The sequence below is a fragment of the Trachurus trachurus genome, assembly GCF_905171665.1.
Source record: "Trachurus trachurus genome assembly, chromosome: 4".
Lineage (NCBI taxonomy): Eukaryota > Metazoa > Chordata > Actinopteri > Carangiformes > Carangidae > Trachurus > Trachurus trachurus.
Genome location: NC_139898.1, coordinates 8,162,314 through 8,187,592, shown reverse-complemented (window position 1 = coordinate 8,187,592; position 25,279 = coordinate 8,162,314). Strand labels below are relative to the sequence as shown.

Genomic DNA, 25,279 nt, shown 5'->3' with positions numbered 1-25,279 from the left:
ATATGGAGTGCTCCCTGACACAGACCTCAATGATTTCCTAGCTTGGTGTTTTGATGATTACAGTGTGCTAATTTTCCATCTGGCAAGTACGATGACACATTTACTTAACATCATTGTCTGTGACCCCTCCTGCCCTGTATAGTGGTATTTGGATTTGCAGGTACTCATTCATGTTTTCCTTTGTCACTCTTGTAGACAGGGTGAGGGAGTAACAGAAGTCTTATTTTGGGTGCCAGGTTGTTCTGTGTTCATAGGGCCACCTGTGAGAGTGTATTTTCCTGATTCTGTGGTTACCTGGGTGGATCAGTGGCATAACTGATCATCAGACCTGCCCATTGTGTGTTGTGCCTTTTGGGCATGTCTCTGCCTCCTCTGGATTAAAGACAAGGCAGGAGTTAGTCTTTTTTCCTGTCTGTGCTCATCGCTTGATGATGTAGTTAGCCAATGATGTAATCTGAACAGAAGCACAGATAGTGTTTCTTCTTTTCTTTTTCTTTTCACAAGAATTAACTGCAAAACAGATTTTAAAAAAAGAGAGATATTGACCGTGTCTGTGTGATGGTGACGTCTTTTAAAAGGAATTAATTTGTTTGAATCATCGACACAAACCCAGTAAAAAAAATGGGTACAGTATTTATTAAAGGTTCAATTCAGGATAAAAAACATCAAAGCAAAAAAGAGACTGGAAACACAAAACATTTTAACCTTTTTATTATTAAAATATTCACCTACAAAATGGCCTATAAACACTATTTACAGAGTAGCGAGCAGTGATGCCTGCTGAGACAAGGAGAAATATATTTATACACACAAAAAAACACTGTGCACCATTGTCAGAAGAAGAGATGAATTTATGGCATGTGGAAAAAAAATATACATTTCCCATTGTCTTTACAAGGAGATGACGGGGCAGGTATAAGGAAAAGACTGGGACTGGAACGCTCTACAGTTATTTCCCTGAGGGACAAACCTGCAGCTGAATCACAAATAAAATAAAAAAAAACCTCTCCTAATGTGTCAGCATGGACATGGAAATGAGGTATATAAAGTCTCTGATGCACTGCAGTGGACTGCTTACCATTAATATCTGCATACAAGTGTTTGTATGAAAAATCAGTCATCAAACATCAGAAATGACAAATGATTTGGGCCATTTTCCTTTGATTGATGGAAGCCTCTTCATGAAGCAGGGAGCTACAAACACAGTTGTCAGGGATTAAGAAATGGAAGCTCATTTTCAGATGACTGACGACCTGTGTGTGAAACGTTACAGTGGGTTCTGACAGGGTTTTTCAGCACAAAAATGACCATAATCAGTTACTTCAAGTAGATTATAACAACCAAAATTGAAGCAGGGAGGTTTTTCACATGACAGCGATGACAGTCCTTTCATCAGTGTCCAAGTGCTCTGGAAGAAAGAAAGAAAACACTCATTTTTAAGAGAAGTGTTGAACATCTTGTAATCTGATGTAGTAGAGATGAATATATGTGGTTGGAGGAAACATCTCACCACTAAAAATAGCATTATATTGATTGTGTTCAAGAAGACAAACCTTTACTGTTGTCTGTTTGTTCTTCTGACTGTTAAGAAAGTTAACACCAGTGTATGAAAAGAATGGCATTGGTTATATTTGCTGAAAACCACTTGATCACTGTTCAACCAGCTTTTTGAACTTACTCTGACTTTTCTTGGGAAGCACGGGTTCACAAATCTCTCGATAACAGACATCCTGCTGTACTTTATATGTTCTTTTGTACCTGGCAATAGATATATAAGGAAAATCCAGTTGCTCCATTAGATTACACCAGAAGCTTTGTGTTACATAAGATTTGCAATTTTGATGCATGCAAGTGCAGAACAGGACAGCTGTGCATGATGAGACTTACAGGTAGTGGCACACTCCACCCTCCCACACAGGCACACTCTTGGTTTCAGAGTAGATTCGGGTACACGGGTGTGGCACTCGCTGGCATGCTGCAAACACAACATAAGGTAAAAAAAAAAAGTTTGAAGTACTGTCACCAAGGAGCAATCTGCTGGATGGTTTAGGAGTCATGTGGGATGGAGCTGGGCCCTTCTCTGCGGCTGATGGATGGTTTTAGGAAAGGAATGTTTAAACAATCTGACGCTGGATGTTTAGGTGAAGAAAAGAGCTGAAGACGGCTGAGGGTATGTCCAGCGTCTCCTCAAACACATCCAGTTATTAGTGAAATAAAACTGGCATTCTCCCAAGATTTCACTGTATTTTCACTACTTTACTGTGTTTGAGTGGTGAAGAGAGAGTTTAGGCTACATATAGAAAAAACGTTTTCATTAGTCAGTGTGGAAAAACACTGAGAAAAAAAAAGATGTGTTTGGTAATGAATGAATTGAGGGAAATTGATAATTCATACAAGCATCGTGGAATAGACACTGATGATCTAAATAATGATCTATATTAATACATTCATGCTGGGGGAGAAGTTATAATCTATCCATGCTCCCAGTTGTATCTGTGCATTAATATTGGAGCCATGTAATCAATTGCTTTGATGTTTTAAACCTGATCCCACTATCACTAGCTCCAAGAAGCGTGTGGACAGTGTAGATAATGCATTAATGCTAGTGGCTGCCCTCCATACTAAGTAGTAGTGGTGGTAGTGATAACTTTTCCTCCAGGCAGTTTCCCAGTTACAGCCTGTCACGGGTACATTTAGTGGTTCAAGTCACAGCTCTGCTGAGAAATGAATGGCAATGTCTGCAGTCATTTAAAAGTTTGAGGAATTTGACTGTTGAGGGATGTGTATCTCTTTTTGTGGATTTTTTTGCATCTTATTATTATTATCATCATTCTATCTTTATCTTTGTTTTCCAGTCATCTGTGTTTCTTCAAAACCACAGTGGTGCCTCTTCGTTTCCTGTTATTATTGTCTTTTCTTTTATTCTTTTCATTTATAACTTCTTAACTGCTCTGCGTGTGCACGGGGGTGGGGATGGAGGTGGTGTTGTGATGAGTGTGTCAGGAAGGGGGTCTTCATTGCTTTTATTCTGTAAAGCACTCTGTGTGACACTCGTTGTACGAAAGTTGCTATACAAATAAAGAATGATTGAAAATGCACTTAATTTATCAAAAATCTTTGAATTATTTAACTTCAGTGTCATAGATGCACACTCCTTTTCTTAACTGTGCACCATTCAAGATTAGATGACACAGAAAAGATACATCAAAGATGGAGTAGACTGAGAACAGAGCGCTGTATTGTCCATAGATAATATATTGCTGACACATACAATGTAAAGAACGCTGTTTTCAACCACCCCCTGAAACACTCAAAAGAAACACTGTGTTATAAATGTAACACTGGGTCCTTGAAGTAGCACAGGGTAAATAATACGGTGCTTTGTGCCTTTGTTGACGCTGTATTCATGTTGGACATTCATGCCCCTGAGCCTTAAAGTTAACCAAGCCATTCATGAATGTCAGTGGGTTCAACATTACTGTCAGTGATTTCCTTTTAAGAATCCAGAGGTCCATACATAGCTCAGTGCTGCCTGACGGTCTACATGATACAATGTAAATCTAACATGTATAACACTTCACGTTAACAATCTGAGACTGACACATAGTGGGTGGATGGAAAACTCTCTTTCAAATCACTCTGGAAAAGCAGATAAACACCACTGGTATCAGGTTTATTTAAAGCCTCAAGATGTGTTTCTGTTTTCGTGGAATAGTATTGTCAATTATTATCAATTTTCTGCTTTACCGATCGTAATTCTAGGATTTATTTATAGAGAGTTTCCAATTCAATAAGCAAACTGCACAGAAACCCAGGACACCCCTGTGGTGAGGTAACAGTGGTCATCACGGAGTCTCTGTGCAGCAAACATCCAGTTCTTTCCTATGACTGGGCCTTTGATAAACAGGTTGTTTTGTCATAGCCATGACATTTTTGTTCCCACATTAATGGCCCCTCAGAGATGATGATCTTAACTTGCAAAATAAATTGTTTGTATCACTCTGACGTCAGTGAGCACACAGACTCTTCAGGTAGTGGCATCAAATGGTTGTTGTTGTTATTTTCAATGAAATGCCTTGAAAGATATATATATAATGAAACAGACATCTATCTCCCTCTCAGGATGAATTGCAATAACTTAAAGCAGAAGTAAGCGATCCGGTCGTTTTGGCTAACTTCTTGTCAGCCGATGGAGTTAGCAGCCCCCGCCCTCGTCATGGATCTATTGGTCCTCGTCCCTACGTCACCACATTCACGCGCATCCCTTGGCTGCACACACAGAGAGGACTGCCCCTTTATGTCGTTCTCTCTCCTCATTGGATAAAGATTGTAGGATACAAGGAAGTATACAAGAAGTTTTCTCCTCAGCTTACAGCAGAGCAGAGTGACTGACAGACCCGTGTTTCGGACCAAACACTCTATATAAGTGATTGCTGTCGGAAGATTTAACTATTTAAGACTTATATTAACACAAACATTCCGCTTACTTCTGCTTTAAGTGATCCTCTGACTTTTCTGGCAGAATCATCATTAGGTCAAAAGTTTCATTTGTCCAGTACTCTGGGTTACTGTATGTCCAAATACCTGCACATATCTGGGATATCATTATACCTGCTGAAAATGTGCATGTTAAGCATGCTGATGTTTGCATCAACTTTCTCAAACTGCTGAGGCTGAGCAGGGTATAGCAGACAGTGGCATGAAAGTGGATTCTTAATCTTATTAAGACAACAAGACTTTAGGTCTTGTTTGTGAAATAGACTTCAGGTGGAAAAGGCTAAAGAACCTTATATTAAATAGATGGATAGAATAAGGTACATGACGCTACTGACCTCACTCGGTTGTTTGAGACAAAAATCTGTCTCACTAGAGAAAGTTCTTGCTTAGCGACCTGAAAACATTAATCTTTACTCGTCTGTCAAAAAGTGGCCTGTGTGCGTGTGGAAAGAAATCACATGGACTTACAGAGTTCACACTGTCTGCCTTTGAACCCCACTGTGCAGTCGCAGATGAAGGAATCACCTCCGTTCACACATGTACCCCCGTTCTGGCAGGGCAGACTGCGGCAGTCCTGGGGCGACTCTAAAAGACAACAGCTGCCATTAACATCCACAGTACAGAATGAGTAGGGGGTCTCAGGTTTCAGGCCCACTACTCAACATTATCTTCAGCTGATACCATGAGTAAATACACTCCAACTCTGAGACCACTCTATCTCTTTTTCTCAATCTGCCTTCCTGTAAGTTACAGCTCTCTCTCATAGTCATTTCCTCACAGACATCAATGACAGCACTTGGCAAATACTCACAACACCAAAGACAACATGTCGACCAATTAGTAAGTGGTCTCTTTCCAACAGGACATAAATCTAATAAATGTGTAACACATCAGCTGGGATCAATTACATGTGTAGATGTGACATCTGTTGGAGCCAACAGCAAAACACCTACCAGGCTTCGTTTTTAAACCTTCCTCTTGAATCTCTAGAGCAAGGCTGATTTTGTTTGTTGTTTCTTCCATCTTCTCTAATCTAATCGGTGGGTCAGGTTCTGCAAGGAAAACATTTCCTGTCATGAATAAGTCTAGAAAGTCTAAATGAATGACAGACTGCAGTCCGACTGCAGCTAAACTGGGATGTCCCACTAAATGAGACAGGTTTTGTGCACATTCCCCGGCCTGGAAGAATGAATTACAACATTACTGATTTGACAATCTGGCCAAAACCATAATATGACATCATGGGTGTAACAATGTTAAAAAGAAGGAAGAAAGGAAGCGTATTCCCTACAGCACAAGATAACATCTGTAGAACAGTTTTTCTGTTTAGACCATAGGCTAAAGACCTCTGCACTACATTAACTTAAAAAAGTGAAAAATACATTACAAAAAATTATCATATAAAAATCAAAAGAAAGAAAAATTATTACAGAAAGTATTCCCCCCCCCCCCCGACTTGTCTCTCTTTATCAAAAGCTGCAAGATAAAGTGGACAACGTGCTTTAGATAAAGTGGTTGTGTTTGTGTGATAGCACAGAGCCCAGTTTACATTAGAGGACCAGCTATATTTCATCCAGACAGGCCTTGGTTTGAACCATATGGTTATAGGACCATGACTTAAGTTATTCCATGTGCATCAAGATAAGCAAATAAGATAACTCTTTCATTGTTTGAACATCCTGAGCAAGTTTCAATGGTGCGTTGTTACATGTTAGTTTAATAGATGTTAGGGAATGTAATAGTTTCCTTTCTGCTTAGAAGCAGAATAAATTACATTATTGGTTATGTCAAATATTAACATGGCAGCATTACATTCAGCATGAATTACTGTATAGTACAACACATTAGATGTTTTAGAACATTTGTCAAACAGAGTTACAGTCATGACTCGCAACTAAATGCTCCTACATGTACTTACTATTCCGATGTCGAATGGGCTTTCGAGGTAAATGGGTGAACTTGGCTGTTATCTTTCCCCTCCTGTCAATGAGCTCTGTGTATCTGCAAGACAGAAACAAAACAAAACTGCCAGATAGAAAACAAACTCTTATATTTGTATTAAGTGTAATGTTTTTATGGCTGCAAACTGTACCTGGGTAGTTCCTCTGAGTTTTCTGTTTCTGCAGTGCCTCCCCGGTCCTGAGGCTGGGATGGGGGAGGTGTGCGTCCAGCTTGACTGCCCTGTCCTGTTGCTGTTGGCCTTTCTCTTCTTGGTGATCTGGCCTCCATTGGCACTATATGACAACATCATTTGATTCAAAAAACACCCATTAATAACCAAATGAAAGCTTCAGTGAAGTCAGATTTCGACCGGATGGAAGGGTTACGAGAAGCTCTCGCAGACACTCACATGTAGTGAAGGCTAAGTGCTGAGGTATGCTGTGGACCTGATCCTGCCCTGTGTTTTTGACGGATGTTAGAGCTACATAATAGTGTTGTCCTGGTGTCAGTTCACGGAGGGTATATGATCCTAACTTCCCGTTGGGCAGGAAGCGACTCCTGGTATTCAACCCTCGGGTCACGTTGACCACAAAGCCATCTGGGACATTTCTCGGGTGGCGGCTCCAGGTGATCAGTGCTGAGTTAGTGGTCACATGTGACAGGGAGAGGTTCTGTGGGGGGAGAGGCCCTGAGGGAAACACATGTAAATGGTCAGATGCTGAATGGATGCCATTAACTTTTTTTTGGCTGTGGTTTAAAATTATGTGTTAACCAAACCTGTATGCTGCTGGTAGATTTTGTCTGTCATGTAGAACTAAGCTGCATAGACACTTCTACTATAACTATAATACACTATCCCTTTGAATAGATCCAAATGTACTTACTGAATGTAAGAATAAATCAATTATTTTAGTCAAGTGCCCTTATATTACCTTTAATACATTACAGAAAGGAGACACCTGATAAAAGGTTACTAAATTAAACATACAACACTCCCACATACTTTTGTTTTGGAGTTCAGCCAAACTCATTTACTCACATTGATGATGTCAAACAGACTGGCTTGTGTGGGAGACATTTGCAGGACAAGCTTAACTTGATGATCACGATATACAGTAGTAAACAAAAGAATATGAAATGCATTTAACTCTCTATGTTGTTTAAAGAACACAGTCACCACTTTCTGTCCTTTGCTCAGGATAAGAGTGACGTACTGCTCAGAATGGTAATGTCATAACATAAAATGCGGTAACATAATAAGTTTTAAGTTTCAGTTTGCTTGATATACCTCTATATTTGTTATTAACAGGTTACAGACAATGGTTTTTACAATATTTGTTACCACAATAATTATGTGATTTTTAGTAAGTTTAAAGTGTTTTTATGAATAAATGAACCCTTGATTAATTCTTAAATGGGCTCACACTACTATATTTCATTATGTTAGCATCATTTACTGATTTTACAGACATTCACTATCACTTCTTATATGTGGCAAGTTATAGAAAAAAAGGCACATAAACACAAGCTAAATGCTAATAATACTTTTACAATGAGAAAACACAAGATAACAAAGATAATTCTTAACATCTAATGTGACACATACATTCTCTGCTGATATTCATAGATATGCACTGTAATTTCTTAATGAGAAGGACTAGTGTTGTGGACAACCAGCAGGTGAGTTAATACCATACCGTTTCACTGACAGCTAAATGGTGAGAAAACCTACTTGTCCAGAACTGCAGGGGTCCAGCTGAGTGGCTGGTGGAGGGAAACTCATCTGGTCGGATTCCACTTTGCGTCAGCACATCCACTGTGTACATCTGACCAGGTCGTAAGGAACTGATAAACAGGGAGAGGTACACAAACGTGCACTAGAGTGAACTAAGCATCATGGCTTCAGAAAAATGATGGAACAGCGCCCTCTAGTGGTTGTAGGTTATATTATCCTAAAGTAAACCATTCAAAGTGCAGCTCCTAATGCTGGAAGTCAGTACAGGTACAGGACATCATGGGTTATCTGTGTCCAATTTGAGGCAACATTCATAAATCTAACCTGAAAGTGTAGTCGGTGGTGCTGGTGTTGAGCACTGCAGTACGAGCCTCACTCCCATCTGAAGGCAGCAAGGACACGTGCACCCTGCTGACCGCTGCGTGACGAGCTGCCTGAACCAGCCAGCTGAGCCACACTTGAGATGAAGACACATTGACCAACTGCAGCTGCTCCACCGGCTGAGGTCCTACACAGACACACACATTTACATGTGGAAAGTCATATAAGAATTCAAACTCATATGGATACATAGACAGCAACACTTACTTACCACTGCATTAAGGAATGTACTCACTGGTGCGTATCAGGGCGGTAGCAGGCTGGCTCGAGTCTTTTCTGTTGCTGCTGCGTTTGATGGAGAAGGTGGAGATGTTGTAGAGCAGGCCAGGCACTAGGCCTCGCATAACGTGGGTGGACTGCTGCCTGTCCAGGTAATCTGTTTTGGGATCGCTGTGGCCCAGGGGAGCGTACGTGACAGCAAACCCGCTTATTAGGCTTTGAGAGGGCTCTGGCTCATCCCAGCGCAGCTCCACCTCGTTCTCCTCCACACGAAGCACATGGAGACCAGAGGGAGGCAACAAGTCTGGGAACAGTGGAAACCTCACATGTATAATCTAAACAGAGTTATCTTTTGAATACAATGGATGAGCTGCAGGGCATGGGATGATAAATGACAAGATGTTTGAAGTGGGCACTGATGCAGTGTGGTATGACTCATAACTGACCTTTCTCACAGTCTTTGCCTGTGTATCCTGTTTTGCAAACACAGTTGTAGTTTCCTCTCCTGTCAGTCTTGCAGACACCGCGGTTTCCACAAAGTTGCAGTACACACGGGTCTTCCACTAGGGGGCGACAAAGATATACAGTTGCTCAGATATGGCTCATGCACAACTGTCTGCACTTCATAAAGTGGGAGTGAACTGATTGATAACACTGATAAAACACACGACTCGTGAGGCAGTCTTATGCCACTTACACATCTGGCATTGGTCCCCAAAGAAGCCGTCTTTGCACACGCACAAATAATGCCTTCTGTATCCTCGACACACACCTCCATTTAGACAGGGGTTGGAATCGCATGCGTCCTGCTCTGCACACAGATATTTACAGTATGTTGTGATTGCTGTCCTGCATAATCCGTACGTTGAAATAGTATATAAAGTTTAAAAAAGTGTGGCAGGTTGAGTGAACACAATACCTATTTCACAGCTGTGGCCTTTGAAGCCTTGTGGACAATGGCACAAGTAGGAGCCAGGCTGGTCCTCGCATGTCCCCCCATGCTTACAGGGCTCTGACTGGCATTCATTTATGTCTTAAAGGAGAAGAAACACACATGTCCACAGGTGCTATCTATAATATACATGCAGATACGATTGAATTTCAGCATCTAATATAAGGAGAGTGTGATTTGTCTGTACCTGTTTGACAGCGATTTCCGCTGAAGCCATCTTTACACTCACACTGGTAAGATCCTACCTGGTTTCGACATGTACCACCGTTAAGACAAGGCTGTGATAGGCACTGATTGATCTCTGCAATGATAAGAAACAAAAAGATCAACTTCTGCCTTTGTAATAATGGCAATTAGGATCTTTGTTATTGAAAGTCTGTTCTTGTTTTGAGTGCGTGTCCATGTGCTAGTGTGTTACAGACCCTCACAAATGGGTGGCTGGCTCCAGGCTCCCTGAATACCACAGATGCTCTGGGTGGCTCTGGGCACTAGCTTGAAGCCGGAGTGGCATATATACACAGCCATGGAGCCTGGTGTTGTTGAGGAGAACTGGACTTCAGCGTGCTTCACTTGTGGGGGCGGCCCACAGCTCAGCTCTGAAATGAATACAAACACGCTGATAATGTCAGCGCGGCTGCATAGTAACACAAGCTCACAAACACTGTGGCTTAAAGGAGCTCATCCAGGAGATACTAATGGCAACAGAGGTGTTTTCCACCCCGGCACTCTGTTTCTGTCCTCCTAAAATTACCTCCAGCATGCATGTTAAAGTGTGTAGACATGAATCATCAAGTCTAATCAGGTCTTACTTTATATAGTTTATGCAGCCGTACTATATCTGTATATGTGGGTCCGTCAGTGCAGCAACACTGCTAAGATTATCTTCAGATGGAAAGCCAGTATCTCTACACTTAATAGCTCAGGAGTTCCCCTGCTTGCACCAATCTATTAAAAGTCAACATTGTACAAAGTTCAGCACCAGAGCAAGACTTGGACATTGTCGTGTGGTGACAGTTTGCTTACCGGATGAAGTTTGCACTGTGCTCCTGCTTACTTCACAGTGTCTGCCGCTGAAGTCTTCAGTGCATTCACATTTATACTTCCCGATATAGTGAAAACATGTCCCCCCATTTAGACAGGGACTAGAGGCACAGGGGTCTGGCTTCCCTGTAAGAAAACATACACACTGATAATGAATAATGACAATAGTGATGCTAATAACAATAATTACAATAAGAAAAAGAAAGAAGAAGAAGGAGACGATTTGAAAAACTAAGACCCATAGAGAGGGCAACAGTGTAGAGCCATAAAAACAGGGGACAACTTCTCAGAGAACTTCTAAAAGAAAGGCAGTGGAGGATGAGAGTTACATTTTAAATCTTCCTTTAGAGACACAGGTAGTCAGTGCACTGTCAACAGCAGTGGAGTAATGAAATCTATTTTTTTGGCCAGAATTATGGCATATGCATTCTGAATTAATTGTATTTTTTAAAGACTTTAATCTGAGTGACGTGTAATAAAAGCCTATATTTGAGCTTTTCAGCGTCATTCTGAGTAAAAAATTCTCTACTTCTGACGTTCCTCAGATAAAATTATGATGTTTTTTCTGACCTTATTAAAAAGGCAAATAAAATACAGCCCAGAGTCTAAAACCACTCTCAGACCTGTGACTTGTGCTTTCACGTCCATTTGCAAGAAATACAGTTTCTTTGTTAACTGAGAACAAAATGATTTGAGTACTACTTGAACTTGGCACTCACCCACTTCACAGTGTTTTCCAGTGAATCTGAAAGGACATACGCATCTGTAGCCCCCCGCCTCCTCCTTACACGAGCCTCCATTGCGGCAGGGAGCAGAAGCGCAGGTATTGAGCCTGACTGGAAAGGGGCAAGGAGAGAGAGAATATTTGACTCTAGTCTTTAATCACACAAAATAAATCTGTTCCAGTACATTGCAATTCAAGTCATAATTCGGGAAAATAGCTCAGAACTCAGTCATAAGAACAAATTATCATAAGCCTTTCAGCGTTGTAATATTTCAAACAGCTTTACGAGTAATGACATGTTTCCTGCTGCATTAAAGCTGGGTTGGAGCTTGAGCAATAACCCACAAGTCTGTGGCATGATTTGATAATGGTGCTTCAAAAGTTCACGTGAAGGTATTCTTCTGGTGTTTTTCATCAGTTATGCTACCTTTCTCACAGTGCTTCCCCCAGTATCCGTATTTGCATTCGCAGGTGTAGCCTCCATCCCGCTCGTAGCAGTAGCCCCCATTCAGACATGGAGAGGAGTCACAGACCGATCGGGGCTGTACTGAAAAACACACACCGAGACTTGACTGTGTTCCATTGCACTGGTAGACCTCCTAAATTTTACTCAAGCATTCGGGCTTGGTCCAACCTTTAAAACACACATTATTTGCTATTTTATGATTGGATCAAATACAAATCTTACAAAAGCATTCAACAACAGCATCAATCATTTAGAAACCTCTCTCCACATCATAAACGTGAACTGCAAATGTGACCATTCGGTTTTAAGTAGAAAATGACACTTGTCAAGGCTGGTGTGTTTATAAATGTGTTTGTCGCTATAGTAACCAGCTGTTCATGCAATGACACATAGCTGTAAAGTGCCCTGTTGTTGGGTTGGTGCCTGAGGCTCTTACCATAGGGGTAGAAGTCCTTGTGATCTAGTTCAACTCCACTAGTCTGACATGTACACAGGTAGGTTCCTCCATACTCCAGACAAGGGCCTCCATCAGGACACGGCCTGCTGTTACTGCATGGTGTCTGGGTTACTTCTGGGAGAAAGGGGTTGTGAGACAGGTTGACAAAGTTTTGGAAAAATGGCTTCTGGTTGGAGACATTTGTGATCTTGCAGCGATCAATATTTGTTTTCACATTCATCAAAGCTCTTGCGGGACACCAGATAGGATTATACATGTCATACTCACCAAACTGACAGTAGAGTCCTGTGTAGCCTGAAGGGCATTCACAAGTCCCATTGATGTCCACACAGACACCCCCATTCTGGCAAGGGCATTCCTCTGCAGAAAGAGAGGAAGAGAGACAGAGAGAGTGTGTGTGAGAGAGAGAATGAGAGAGAGAGAAGCTGGAAAGTTTGCTCCAGCTACTTGAAAGAAAATACTTAAATGAAGTTTTCAGGGTTGGCCTAAGTGTAAACATAGACAGAAGGTATAAATGGTCAACATGTGTACCATATGCTGAGCGTCTTTCATCAGCTATACTGTAAACTATATATTGATTTGCTGTCATTTCTCTTTCCTTAATCTTTTCCAACAAAGTTCACAGGACCAGAAGATTACCAGTCAGCTCACTGCACATCCGTTCTGTACAAATTATAAGAATGTTTTTATTTTCCTCTCTTTCCTAATTGCAGCAGTGGATCAAAGGAATTGGCCATATCACAGCTAAATGGCTTCCCTTTGAAGTCCCAGGAGCTCGGTGGAGGGTATTATTTTTCTGATGATATGGAGCATATTTTGTGACCAAAACGTATAGCCCTGGGGGCAATTAATGGATTGTTAATTTGCAAGAGCCACTTTCATTGGCCACCTGTGCGGCCCAGGCCCTTTGATCTGAGCCTGATTAGGCACTTCTGAGTCCCACTACTTTCTCTTCCTTGAGGATCATGCTCCTTTTTCCACTGTGCCTTCCAAGTGAGCCAGGCAGGAAAGTATTTGGGAGATTTAAGAGAGCCTATATAAGCACTGATAGTTATTTCAGCTCAAGGGTGAGAAGTAGCATGCATTTGCAATAGCTCAAATACTATAAAAGAGCTTTTGGTGGGAAATAAGGCAGCAACTGCTATCAGTGGGTGACAGTAACCTCTCAGGGGAGCCCAGATTAGCTTTAAAGGGCACAGAGGCTATTTCCTAAAACAAATGTAATTTGATTCAGGGACTACACATAATACCAAATGACTTAATATACATTAATGAAAGGAAGGCATGCAGCATTAGTGGAGGATGATAGAGAATATTTTGTGTTCAAATTGCTTTATAGTTATGCAAGCAGCAGCTGCGCTTGAAACTATAGTGTGGTGCAATGGCCAACTTCCAGAGAAACAAGTAGCGGTGTGGAAGCATGCATATTTCAACAGCTCTGTCTGAAGAAATGACCTGAATACCAAAGACCAGCTTTGACTCATAAAGACGCCTTTTTAAGTCTAGACAAAGCACTTCCTCTTGTTGGTAAACTAATAAAATGTGCTGTAAAACAATTATTCACAACATCAAGCGACTGGTTCCTGTAGTAAACTGGGCGAGGCCGTGTCAGTTTTGATAATTACAATAATCCATCATCACAGCAGCCTCTTCCAGGGCAGAGCTCCAAATTCCTGTGGGATAGCACAGCTCCTCTTCAAATACCCCAGTCTGCTCTCTACCTGCCCAGCTGCCTGCAGTAGCCGTCAGCCGAGCCAAGTGCACAATACCTTCACAATTGTCACCATAGAAGCCTGGAGCACATGTACAGTTGTAGAGTCCGGAGCTGGTGTATTCACAAATTTGGTGCTTCTTGCAGTTTTCCTCTTCACACAAGGCTGCAGATGGAAAAGCAGGGCAGGATGTGGTGTAAGAATCAAACTGAATGTGAAAAATTCTGGCAAAGCTGTAGCTGTACTTGCTTTTACCTGTTTGGTTTTCTGCCTCAGTTGAATTAACCTGAAGCGTCACAAATTCTGAGAACAGAACATATGAATGTTTGAAGGGTGGATTCGCTTAATTGACAATAAAACACATTTTCCTCACCTCTGGGGATATCAAGCAATGCAGATACTTTGGGGTATTTTTCCAGGTTTTCTTCGAGATGTATGGTATCATCCCAAAGAAGAGTTGATTGTAATTCAGTCATATTCTTTTAGTTTTGTAAAATAAATACCATAAACAACCATGTCCCTGTTGCTCAGATGATTGCATATTTATCTTCAGTATTTTCTATACAGGAAACAGACCCTGTGAAAGCTGTGGACCAAAAATAAACTATCTGCATGGCTAGATATCATCAAGGATACTGAGAGAACAGTGAGAAAGATGTGACACAGTATATAAGATACATGTGAGATACAGCCTTATACAATACAGACAAATGCTGAAATAACAGTGTATGTTTGTTCACTAAAGTACACTGGAAACATACTGTAATTCTCCAACTCAGCCAAATTTGATTTTGTTTTTAATCAAAAATGTTGGTTTATGCAATGCATTTATATAAACCAGAATATTGGCCAATATATTTGTTGTCAAATTTAAACTTAAGTCTGCAGATAGCAAAAAGCAAAACTGACACATCACCAGACTGATATGAAATTGGACAACCAGCATAACCTCAATCACAGATAAACTGTGGCAAATGTTTGTGTCAGCAAACATGCTGACTTCATAGGCAGGATTGCAAATTATAATAGCTATGATTTTGGGGTACTGAAATCTTTGACCAGTCCAAAGGGGTTAAACAAATATTTACTGAGGTTTAGGAGCAATTTGGTTTCTTGCTATTCAAAAATGTATGACTGGTAAGTACTGTACCATAAAAACATGCTGTTTGTTGACAGCAAATAGAGAATGTGATAAAGTATGCAGTGGCAAGGTGCAACAGAACCAGCTCTCTTACATAAAGGTTGTTGCCATAAACATTCATTTTTCTCTCAAAGAAGTATGATAGGATTCCCTTTGTGTTAGGTCCAGGCGGAAAAATGTTACCTTTCAGGAAAGCCAAACCGAAAGGAGAAAGTCATACTTGCAGACTATGTGAACAATTTCTATAAAAATAAAACATTTTTTTTTCCATTATTAACTATTTTTGAACATTTTGAATTTGCATTCAAGTCACCTGTCTCACAGTGTGTTCCAGTGTAGGCAGAGGGACAAACACAGGTGAAGTTGGCCACCTGATCGATGCACTCTCCTCCATTCAGACAGGGCTGTGACTCACATTCGTTTATGTCTGGAGGAAACACAAAAAACAAACAGAGGAGGGAAGTTTATCAGCTGATGATTCAGTTTCATATTGAGATTTTGCAGTCTTCACATGAAACTGCAAGATTTTGTCAGTGTCAAAGACACTGAGCTGGATTAAGAGCACTGAATTTCCTTTCTGAAAGCATAGAGTTTCATTGACCAGGTGTCTGGTATTAAGAGTAATCCGGTCTCATGTAGAAACAAGGATCCATGAACTGTGCAGAGTCTGATAATTTAATTCCACACTGGGATCATGTTTCATCAACAATCAATCACAAGAGGGGAGAGATTAACAAACGGCTTTATGGAAACCCACCTGACTTCAGTGAACTTTCTCACTGCAGGTCATTGCTGCAGTTTGTGACCCGAGTCAAAAAAAGTTGTTTGCAAATCAACTCAACTATAACCTCGACTTGGACCCATTTGTCTACACAGACTGGGAAACTCTTTGGACAAAAACATCTGCCAAATGACTGAGTTTGATGTAGAAAGCAGCAGAAAATATTTCCTCTGGAGGGAGATGCCTACTTTCCCTGGGGCTGTGAAAAACCCTGCTCACCTGTCTCACACAGGACACCAGTGTAACCTGGTTCACACACGCAGGTGAAACTGCCAGCGCCTTGTACACACACTGCGTTGTTGAGACACGGCCTGTCTTTGCACTCGTCAAGGTCTGCAACACACACAAACACACACATACACACGGGCTGTGAGACACGCTCGTGGAATATTTACTCAGCTGATTAATATATCCGCCACACTGCTCCCCTCACTCTGCAAGTATGTGCTGCTGGCTGTGAAAGGTATTAGAAGAGGTTTGATACATCTCCACAGGCTGGACTGTGGGAATAGGCACAGAAGCTCCAGAGAGGATCGACCGAGATATTCTAAATACTTTTTTTGTGTGGAAACTGCTTAATGAAGCACAAAATACTTTGATTAATCAGAGTTTTTCCAGGTCTTCAGCCAATTTGCTACATGCAGAATGAAGGAGAATAAGTGTGGAATTTGTAATGTACAGTAAAAAAAAATATTTGGCTCAACTGTCACTACTTGAAAATCAAATTTGTCATATTTCAACATATTTCCACATAATAAAAAAAAGGATTTATTGATAAACACATGCAAAACTGTAATGGTAACTGGAGTACATATAGGTTTTGAAGTGTACCTGTTTCACACAGAATCCCAGTGTATCCAGGAGGACACTGACAGATGAAACTGTTAATCTGATCTTTGCAAGTCCCTCCATTCTGGCAAGGATATGAAGCACATTCATCGACATCTACAGAGTCAGGGAGAAATACAAAGGAAGCACTATGACTTTTTTTTAATTATAAGAAAACATCTGGCCAAGATAAAAGGTTGGTTAGATAGATAATATCCCAGGAGAACTGGACATGAAGTTGATACAGGTATTAAGGAAATATCCGGGTGCCCTTTTAGCATTTCAGGTGACTTCTAGTATTATTTTTTTTAATTTTTTTTTTAAGTTGACATTATTTTTTCTGGCGGGTCTCAGGGAGAGAGCTATTCATTCATACTGTGCGGTGTGTGTCAAGCACAACAGAGCAGGAAGCGGTGTCAACCATAACTCACCAATCTGGCACCGTCGGCCGGTGAAGCCAGCCAAGCAGGAGCAGGTGAAGGAGGGGTTGCCTGTAATACAGTCGTCAATGCACTGGCCTCCGTTCAAGCATGGTCGCAGGTGTGGGCACACTGATGCTGAAGAAAGAGGTCAGTGTAACAGGGATCTTTGCTGAACAAGTATTAAGAGTTATTAGAAACTGAAGACTTAATCTCTCACAGGCAGGTCTTACCAGAGTTATTGCAGCCACCCACTTCTACATGTGCATCGTCTATACGGAAGACCCATCTGCCTGGGTAGCCCACGTTGGTGGTTCCCTCCACGTTCACCACGTCGGCTGTGCGAGAGCCGGGGATGTTGAAATAACGACTGCCGTCACCGGCATTGAAACCTGCCTGGGAAGAGAGTAACGAGGAGGCAGACATCACAAAAGATTGTTGAATGAAAGACATCTGAAAAAACTGTAGCATTAGATCTACGGTCACGCTGTACACACTGCATGTGATCACCAAATGTGTGATCTTACCTGTGCTGCGATCCCTCCTAGCCCAGCCAGGTTTCCTCCACTGCTGGCATGCATGCCTGTGGTCCAAGTGATGTTATTGTACTGGAATATAGTGAAGGAAAGCTCTCCATCTGTAATGAGCACCACTTGGAAAGTATTTACCTGCACAGAGAAGAACAGTCTCGGTTAAACCATTTCCTGATTTCTAGGAAATTCTGTTATAATGCATATATCGAACAGACTCTTTATATTAATGGTACAGTTTCCCAACTCTCAGTCTCAGTAGAGACATAACAGACGTTTGCGTCTGGAATTCACAGGTACCATTACAATGAAATCCAACTGCGCTGTTTTCTGACCAGATATTACACCCCAATGAAACAGTTCATGACGAGGTTGAGTTATTATTTTATTTTTTACACATTCTTTGACTGTTATAGTACTACAGTCCAAATGTGTTCATTTCAGTTGATTTGTATTAAGTATAAGTTATACAGTTGAGGTTGTCATGGTTGCTTTAATCAAACTGGCATTTCTACTAAACTTAGAGGGAGGTGAAGCTGGGTCCTTCCAGTATTTATCCATTACTTTTCAATAGTTATTATTTTCTAATAGACAGCCCTAGGTCAGGGGTCAAATGTGTTGTTTACTGATTAGAGGGTAGAGTTCAGTTCCCAGCTCCATCTTCAGTATATTAGGTCTGTGCTGTGCAATCAGCCTATTCTAGCTGTTAGTTTACTTGTTATTGTGAGAATAAAGTTACCAAAAATCAACATCACACCAATATGGGAAATTCTGTTCAAACATTTATTTTCCACACCAATATACAGACACTTTATCACGTACTCCTGATCTAGGCCATAAAGACACCTAAAACACAAGAGCACCACTAACTCAGTGATGGTGGGAAAGTTGAGGCTAAGTGGGAAATCTTACCGGTGTGAGTGAGTTGCCTCCAAAGAAAGTAACCTGGTGCCATGTCGCAATGAGGACCCAAGATGCATTGAAGTTTGGGAACTCTGAGAAGTACGTCCTGACATCGGCTGCAGCCCTGCTCAGGATGGAAGGCTCCTGGCTCTCCCTGAAGAAAACCCTCCCTGCCCGACGGTTGTCCACATCAGCCCAGAAAGGTGCAACGACCCTCCTGTCCCCAGCGATTGGAAAAGCTACAGGTGTAAATTGAGACACCTCCCTCAGGAAAGATACAAGTCCATTGTTGTTAACCTGAGGAGGAGATACAGCTTGAGTTAGACTGACAGTAATATATTTTATTCAACATGTCAGATTTAACACTATTTTTCTGTGTTATCCGGTTGGATAGAGGAGAAGCGAATGTGGACAAACAGAGGTTCTCTGACCTCACGGCTGCAAACAGCAGCACAGAGCAGTGGACGTTCCCATAACGGATGTTTGCACTTCCCATGTAGCAAACAGATGCTACTTTTATTCCGTGAAATGACAGCAGCTGAGAAAACCTGGTTTCTTCTGCTCATGCACCTGCAAAGTCATCACAGCAGGAAGGACATTGATGGCCTTTAAATCCACAGATGTCTGCTAACAGCAAAGTAACCAATTAAATGAACCCATCCACCCTTTGTCCACATATCCCCTCCGTGAGAACTGCGCAGTCAGCACTGAGGCTGCACACAGTAGCATGGTGAACTATCAACTCCCTAAAAGATCAGCTTTTAAAGGTCAATGATTGTGTACCCCTGAATATTACTGGGTAACAACAAATCAATTATCTTTTTCTGTCTTTAGGTTTTGAATTGTGATTTTTTCTTTTGATTTTCTGGGCTTTTCTGACAGTTATAATAATTGATAGATTCCAACTCACTGGCACTTTTAAAGCAGTATTAACTGGCAGCACAAAAGTATCAACATAATGTAGACATATTACCAGCATATAAAGTTATATGGCTGACATGTTAACAGTTACCTATTTACACATCCAGCATGTAGCCCATAGGGACAATGCATAGCCATGCTTTAGAGATGTGATTCTGTCCATCTGACAAATATAGGTTCAGGTATCCTTCTTTTTAGCTCTATTGGTCTCCAGCATGTCTTGACTTATGATAAATTCTCCACTATGTTGTGGTGTTTGCTGCTGTACAGGTAGTGTATAGTTGGTACATCACAGCATTTTTTAATTTAAATTTAAATCAGCTGCCTGCTGCAGCTAGAAATAAGGTTGGTAAAAGTGGAACTAAATCAAAACAGTTATGTCACAGAGTGCAGAATGAGTTGAAAGACACTAAACAAACTCTGTAGACCTGGAAGAAACCGAAAAGATGTGGATTACAACTTTCACATTATACAAAGCATTTGTTCAGTTGTAAATATAGAAATTAAGTTCATTAAATGAATGCAGCTTGAAACAATTTGAAAAATGGATTACACAACTGCAGTCAGGCAACAGTGAGGATTACAAATTTAAAGGGTCACAGTGTTCAATGTTCCCTGCTGTAGTACTAGATGATACTGTAGAGATTGCTTATACTGTAGATACAAGAAAGATCAGGTAAATGTTTCAGGGAGGGGTCAAGCTTATTTAGAGGAGAAAGGAAAAAAGGAGTGAAATGCTCTATTGGCGTTTGTGAGTGTTTATGGCATAGAAAAGTACCGGTGTCAGACCAACCACTGATTTAATATCCTAAATTACTTGAAGGGGAGAGCTCTCTATGTTGAAGGGGTTGAATCCCCATGAAAGGCCTTCATTCATACACCATTTCTGTGTATTATCAGCGAGGGGAGATTCTACCCACCATGGCACCTATCCTGTTTCTCCTAAACACTGGCATGAACGTTACCTCTCTGCATTCAAGCCGAGTGGCATGTGACAGTGACAAAGCAACGTCAGATGGCTCGGCTCAGCTCCCTGCATGTATGAAAACCATAATTTGAAGGACTTTGCTGTAAAAACAGCAGAGGAAGTTTTGTTTGGCATGGCACAGAGCTCAGTTAATTGCCCGACCACAGTCTTCCCCTCTGCATCAGCGTGATGTGGTGAGAATGTGGCCAATGTGGGGAAAAAGAGGACCAACTGCAGGGGCAGGGCCCAGAGGTCAGCCAGAGCGCCATCTGATACCGTGAGCAAAACAAGAGAGAGGGCACTGCGCTGGATGAATGGAAGGATGTACATGAATTATAAACCTCCCACACCCACATACCCACTAATGAGAGACCTGTGGTGGCAGCGGTCTGGAAGTCAACCATCTTACAGCAAAATTAGTGTAGGAAATCATGCTGAACACCAAATAGAGTTTATACTTCAATACTGGAATATGTTTAATCGCCTAATCCAATCTCTTGAAGCATCTGGAACTGTTTAAACAAGTGTATTTCTTCCTTGTTAAGATTTTTTGGGGGACTGCTTTGACATGGAAATGGCCTTGGAGGAATTTAAACTGAACTTGGGACCATTTTTCTTTGCATCATATCACACATTTTCCTCTTCTCACGAATTTCAACAGGGCTAATTAACTAGTGCAGACATCCAGTGAAGGGAGGCTCTGCATCGCACTTTTGTGCAAGAGTGAATAAGTTCAGAGCTACCTCGTGTTATGCTGTAACATGACCAAGGTCTGAAACACAGGGGAAAAAGGTGCGATCAGTCAGCCTTGTAAGAAGCATCTCTCTCTCACCATATTTCTTTCTCTCACTCTCAATGGTGCCACTTCACTCTACATCTCCCTTGTTATTTTTTGGGAATTCTTTGCCGGATACATCCAGGATTTTGCTTTGGTGGTTTTCTTTAGAGCCAAGCAATTTATGGACTAAAATAAACTTTCATCTGGCTTAAGTCAAGCCAAAGCAAACTCCTCAATGAAAAAGGTGCCCGTGGATCAACTCAGGAAAACATTAGTTTTCCTTGTTAAAAACAGAGGTTTCACAGTTACAAACTTGTCCAATTATTTGACGAGACCGAAGGAAGTGACTACAGTCTGACAGACTGTGCACTTGGCCTGTAACTTCTTAGCCCTGGTTCACCTTTATCTACAAAGAGTCTAAACTTTGGCAATAAATCCTGTCTGCAACAGTGAGGAAGGACTCAAATACAAAGTCTATTGCACACGTAAAAAGATATTAGCGCCCTCATTAAAGGTTAATGTATTCAATTAAACTTAGCAAATAACACAATTAGGGGAATTTCATACAGTTATTTGAAGCCATCACATTTAAATAAAACAAGAGTTTTGACTTAACGCCGTAACACATGACAAAAACTGTGTAGACATTAATTTACCATAGCATAGTAAGTAAGGAAAAACAGGGCCTCTTATAGACTGTAGCTTAGCAAAATGGTCCAAACTGTCCAAAATTTAAGAAAACCCACCTCTAAAGCTCAATATTAACATGTTATCTGCCCCTTTAATTAATCAGAGCAAAAACAAAAAATGTATTTTTACAAAAGTGTAAAAAAGAAAGAAGAAAGAGTGGTTTCCAGGCAAACTATTTGTTAGCTGGTGAAGTGACTTCCTGGAGTCATGTCGTCACTGTGATCTTAAAAGGCGACCCCACCCCTCCCTCACCACTACCATAAAACCATAACTTGTTTTTCCACAAACACGCTTCCGGTGTTTATGCAAAGCTCTATGAACCACTGCCAGGCTGTAGCAGTGTGCAGATATGTCTTGTCCATGGTGGATAAACTGTTTCTAACATCACTCAGTCACGTCTCTCACCACAGAAATGCATGTAGAAAGCACCCATGCAGAGCACAAAGAATAATACTTGATGCACACATCTTTGGGCCATACACAGTGGTGAGTGAGACCGAGTGAATGAAAGTGTTGAAGCTCTTCAGAAGAGCAGCTGAGCAGTAGCAGATGTGGAGTCTGTTAAGAGTTCAGTTCCACTGTAACACGCTCTTGGCAGGCGTCTTTCAAAATGTATTTTAATTTAGTTTACATGTTATTTACTTCCAATTATATCCAAATGCCACATTAGCTTTTATTTATTATCTGTTATGTTTTAATACTGTAAATTACATTACGTGTCTCCCCATGTACACATAGATTGAATCTATCCACTGTCCATGAGATTGTATCTATCTACAATAAATGCCTTTGATCATAACCATCTTTTCTCACATCTGCTTTTAAACTTGTGTTCTTTCCTCTCTGACCTTGGATGTCCTCCTTCATGTTCATAACACTGACCATCCGTAAGAGTAGTTAATCCATGAACTGCATTGTTTGGAAGCTCCTAAGACGCTTTGCAGATACATCTGTGTTCTGTTAAAGTGATTGGTCATTTCTCAGATAAAGCAGCTGGACAGTTCCAGGGGGAAGACCTCTGCCATGTTATCTGAGGCGTGGGAGGAGGGGAGCGGGGACCCGGAGGAGGAGGAGAGATCCCAGCAACATATGAAAACTCCCAGACACAAACCATAACAGAGGGACAGCCTGGTTACCAGGAGCAGGACCCGGTTTGGGGGGTGGGGGGTTGGGGGGACCCCATGTGTGTAAAGTTTTTTAGGGGACACTAGAGATCACTGTTGCTGAGTGTCACAAGGTTGTGTCAGAGCATAAATCCACCAATGTATTTTGTTCTGCTAAAAATAAGATGTCTTGCCACAGGAAGGGACAAAGGCTTTAATAAGATCTGTGAGGGGGTTTCGAGGCATGTATACTGCTACACAGAACCAGTTATGATAATAAAGTAAGACAGCACCCACAGTCCGACTAATATCAGTTTGGTTCTACAGCTTCCATGTGGCGGTAGCCCAGAGGCTTGGAACAAACTTCTGGGAGAAAACTATTCATGCAAATTTACACACTGAAATATTACCTGTACAAAGCGGCTCTCTGGTGGCGGAGATCACCATGTGGCCCGTGCGCTTTGCAGCAGATGTTTAATGGATTCAGGTGAGGCATTTAAAATGAGCGTGACTGTAATTTCAAGTGCCTGCCACAATCTGTTATGCCTTGCGTGACTACAGAATTACAGTTCAGTGAGATGCAGAGTGAACTACAGGATATCACATCACAGCTAACACAGCACATTTCAGAATGTGAGGTTCCCAGATTTTTATCTCTATCAAATGATAATTCCTTCACCAGCAAAGCAACAAATAACTTGTCTTATCTTGTCTAATTTGACTATTGTGTATTAGTATCATCATAAGAGAAGAGATGTACTGGAATCCAATGCAAAACTCAGAATAAACACACATGTATCAGGAGCTGGGAGACACAGGAGCTTCATATTAGTCGGTTTATAACTCCTTTAGAAAGACAGAGCACTCACACGCTCTGCCACTGAAAGTGCACTCTGTGTGGATGCAAAATTTCTTCATTGGGAGACTGACCTCACTCACTTGGCTCAGATGCTTAGATTAGAAAGATGACCTTTGGCCTTGCCCATTGTTGCCATGCCTCCTCAGCCTCCCCTGCCCATGATTTGATCGGGGAGGAGGCAGGCGGGGCACAGAGTAAGGAGGAGGAGGGGGTGGGGGGTACGGAGAGCAAATGCGGATGCATAACCACAACAGGTGGTGTTGATTTAAGGGAGTTTTGCCTTTCCATGTGCTGGAACTGAACCCAATACATGACAAAGGCAGATCAAAGTGTGTTTCATTGTGGTGCGCGAAAATCCTTGTCAAACCATTCGGCTTCCTCCCATGAGCGCTGTTTCTCTCTCTCTCTCTCTCTCTCTCTCCAGTGTGCATATTTTCCCTCTGCTCCCTCTGAAAAAGAACTGCTCACAGATGCTCCGCAGCAACAGCATGAACACAAACTGTCATTTCCTTTAACAGCTCTTTGTAGACACAGTGGAACAGAGCTTACCACTGTTCTGCTAAAAGTTCTCGCTTACTCTCACTGGGTGCACTTGCGAGCGCTCAAGAGTATGAGGAGGGCAGATGTAAAGTGAAGAGAATGTCATGGAGGATCCATCCGTGGGGGGGCGGGGGTGGGGGGGCAACACGATATTCTATAAACGAGCCTACACACCAGAGCTTGTGAGTGAACACAAACATATACAAACTCTCTAAGGGCACTGCAATGTAGCGTTTGGCCGCGTGCCAAATGTCATCTCCCTGAGGCTTTTATACAATCCACACCATGTCAGTTTCAATTGCCAACTGCCAAGTGCATGCACACACACACACGTTTTGACATATAAAGACATAAACACACACGCACGCATCAGTAGAAAACACTGCTCTGTACTCACATAGAGTCCTGTGTGCCGGTCTCCAAAGAAGGGGAAAGCAACAGAGATTTCCACGATCCCGGAGCCTCCGTCGTCCTGAGCGATGGTCTGGGTGTCCCCCTTGTCCTGGCCGAAAGGATAGAAGTCCTCCAGGGGCACAGCAGGTTCCACCCCAGGCAGCAGGTCCAGGGAGAGCAGGGTGCAGAGGCAGGGCAGCAGGGCTCGCAGCACCAACACCATGGCCTCAGCCACCCAGGGATGGAGCTGACAGCAGGCACCACAGAGGGGGAGGGAGGAGCACACACACCTGAGGCAACA

General features: G+C 41.8%; 1 protein-coding gene across 1 annotated transcript; it reads right to left on the bottom strand.

The window, feature by feature from the left end:
• Nucleotides 1–781: 781 nt before the first annotated feature.
• On the bottom strand, nucleotides 782–25,201 carry sned1 (sushi, nidogen and EGF-like domains 1; the record flags this gene model as incomplete). Its single annotated transcript, XM_083970591.1, has 32 exons — nucleotides 782–1,408; nucleotides 1,554–1,581; nucleotides 1,679–1,758; nucleotides 1,888–1,975; nucleotides 4,966–5,082; nucleotides 5,451–5,549; nucleotides 6,416–6,498; nucleotides 6,590–6,731; nucleotides 6,848–7,126; nucleotides 8,171–8,283; nucleotides 8,498–8,681; nucleotides 8,790–9,077; nucleotides 9,220–9,336; nucleotides 9,471–9,584; nucleotides 9,693–9,806; nucleotides 9,913–10,026; nucleotides 10,148–10,321; nucleotides 10,749–10,892; nucleotides 11,486–11,602; nucleotides 11,918–12,037; nucleotides 12,393–12,527; nucleotides 12,681–12,773; nucleotides 14,183–14,290; nucleotides 14,381–14,428; nucleotides 15,580–15,693; nucleotides 16,267–16,380; nucleotides 16,879–16,992; nucleotides 17,307–17,432; nucleotides 17,528–17,690; nucleotides 17,822–17,962; nucleotides 18,737–19,024; nucleotides 24,983–25,201. The coding sequence occupies 31 exons, from the start codon at nucleotides 25,199–25,201 to the stop codon at nucleotides 1,556–1,558; spliced, it is 4,176 nt and encodes a 1,391-aa protein (XP_083826717.1). The 3' UTR covers nucleotides 782–1,408; nucleotides 1,554–1,555.
• Between the last annotated feature and the right edge of the window lie 78 nt (nucleotides 25,202–25,279).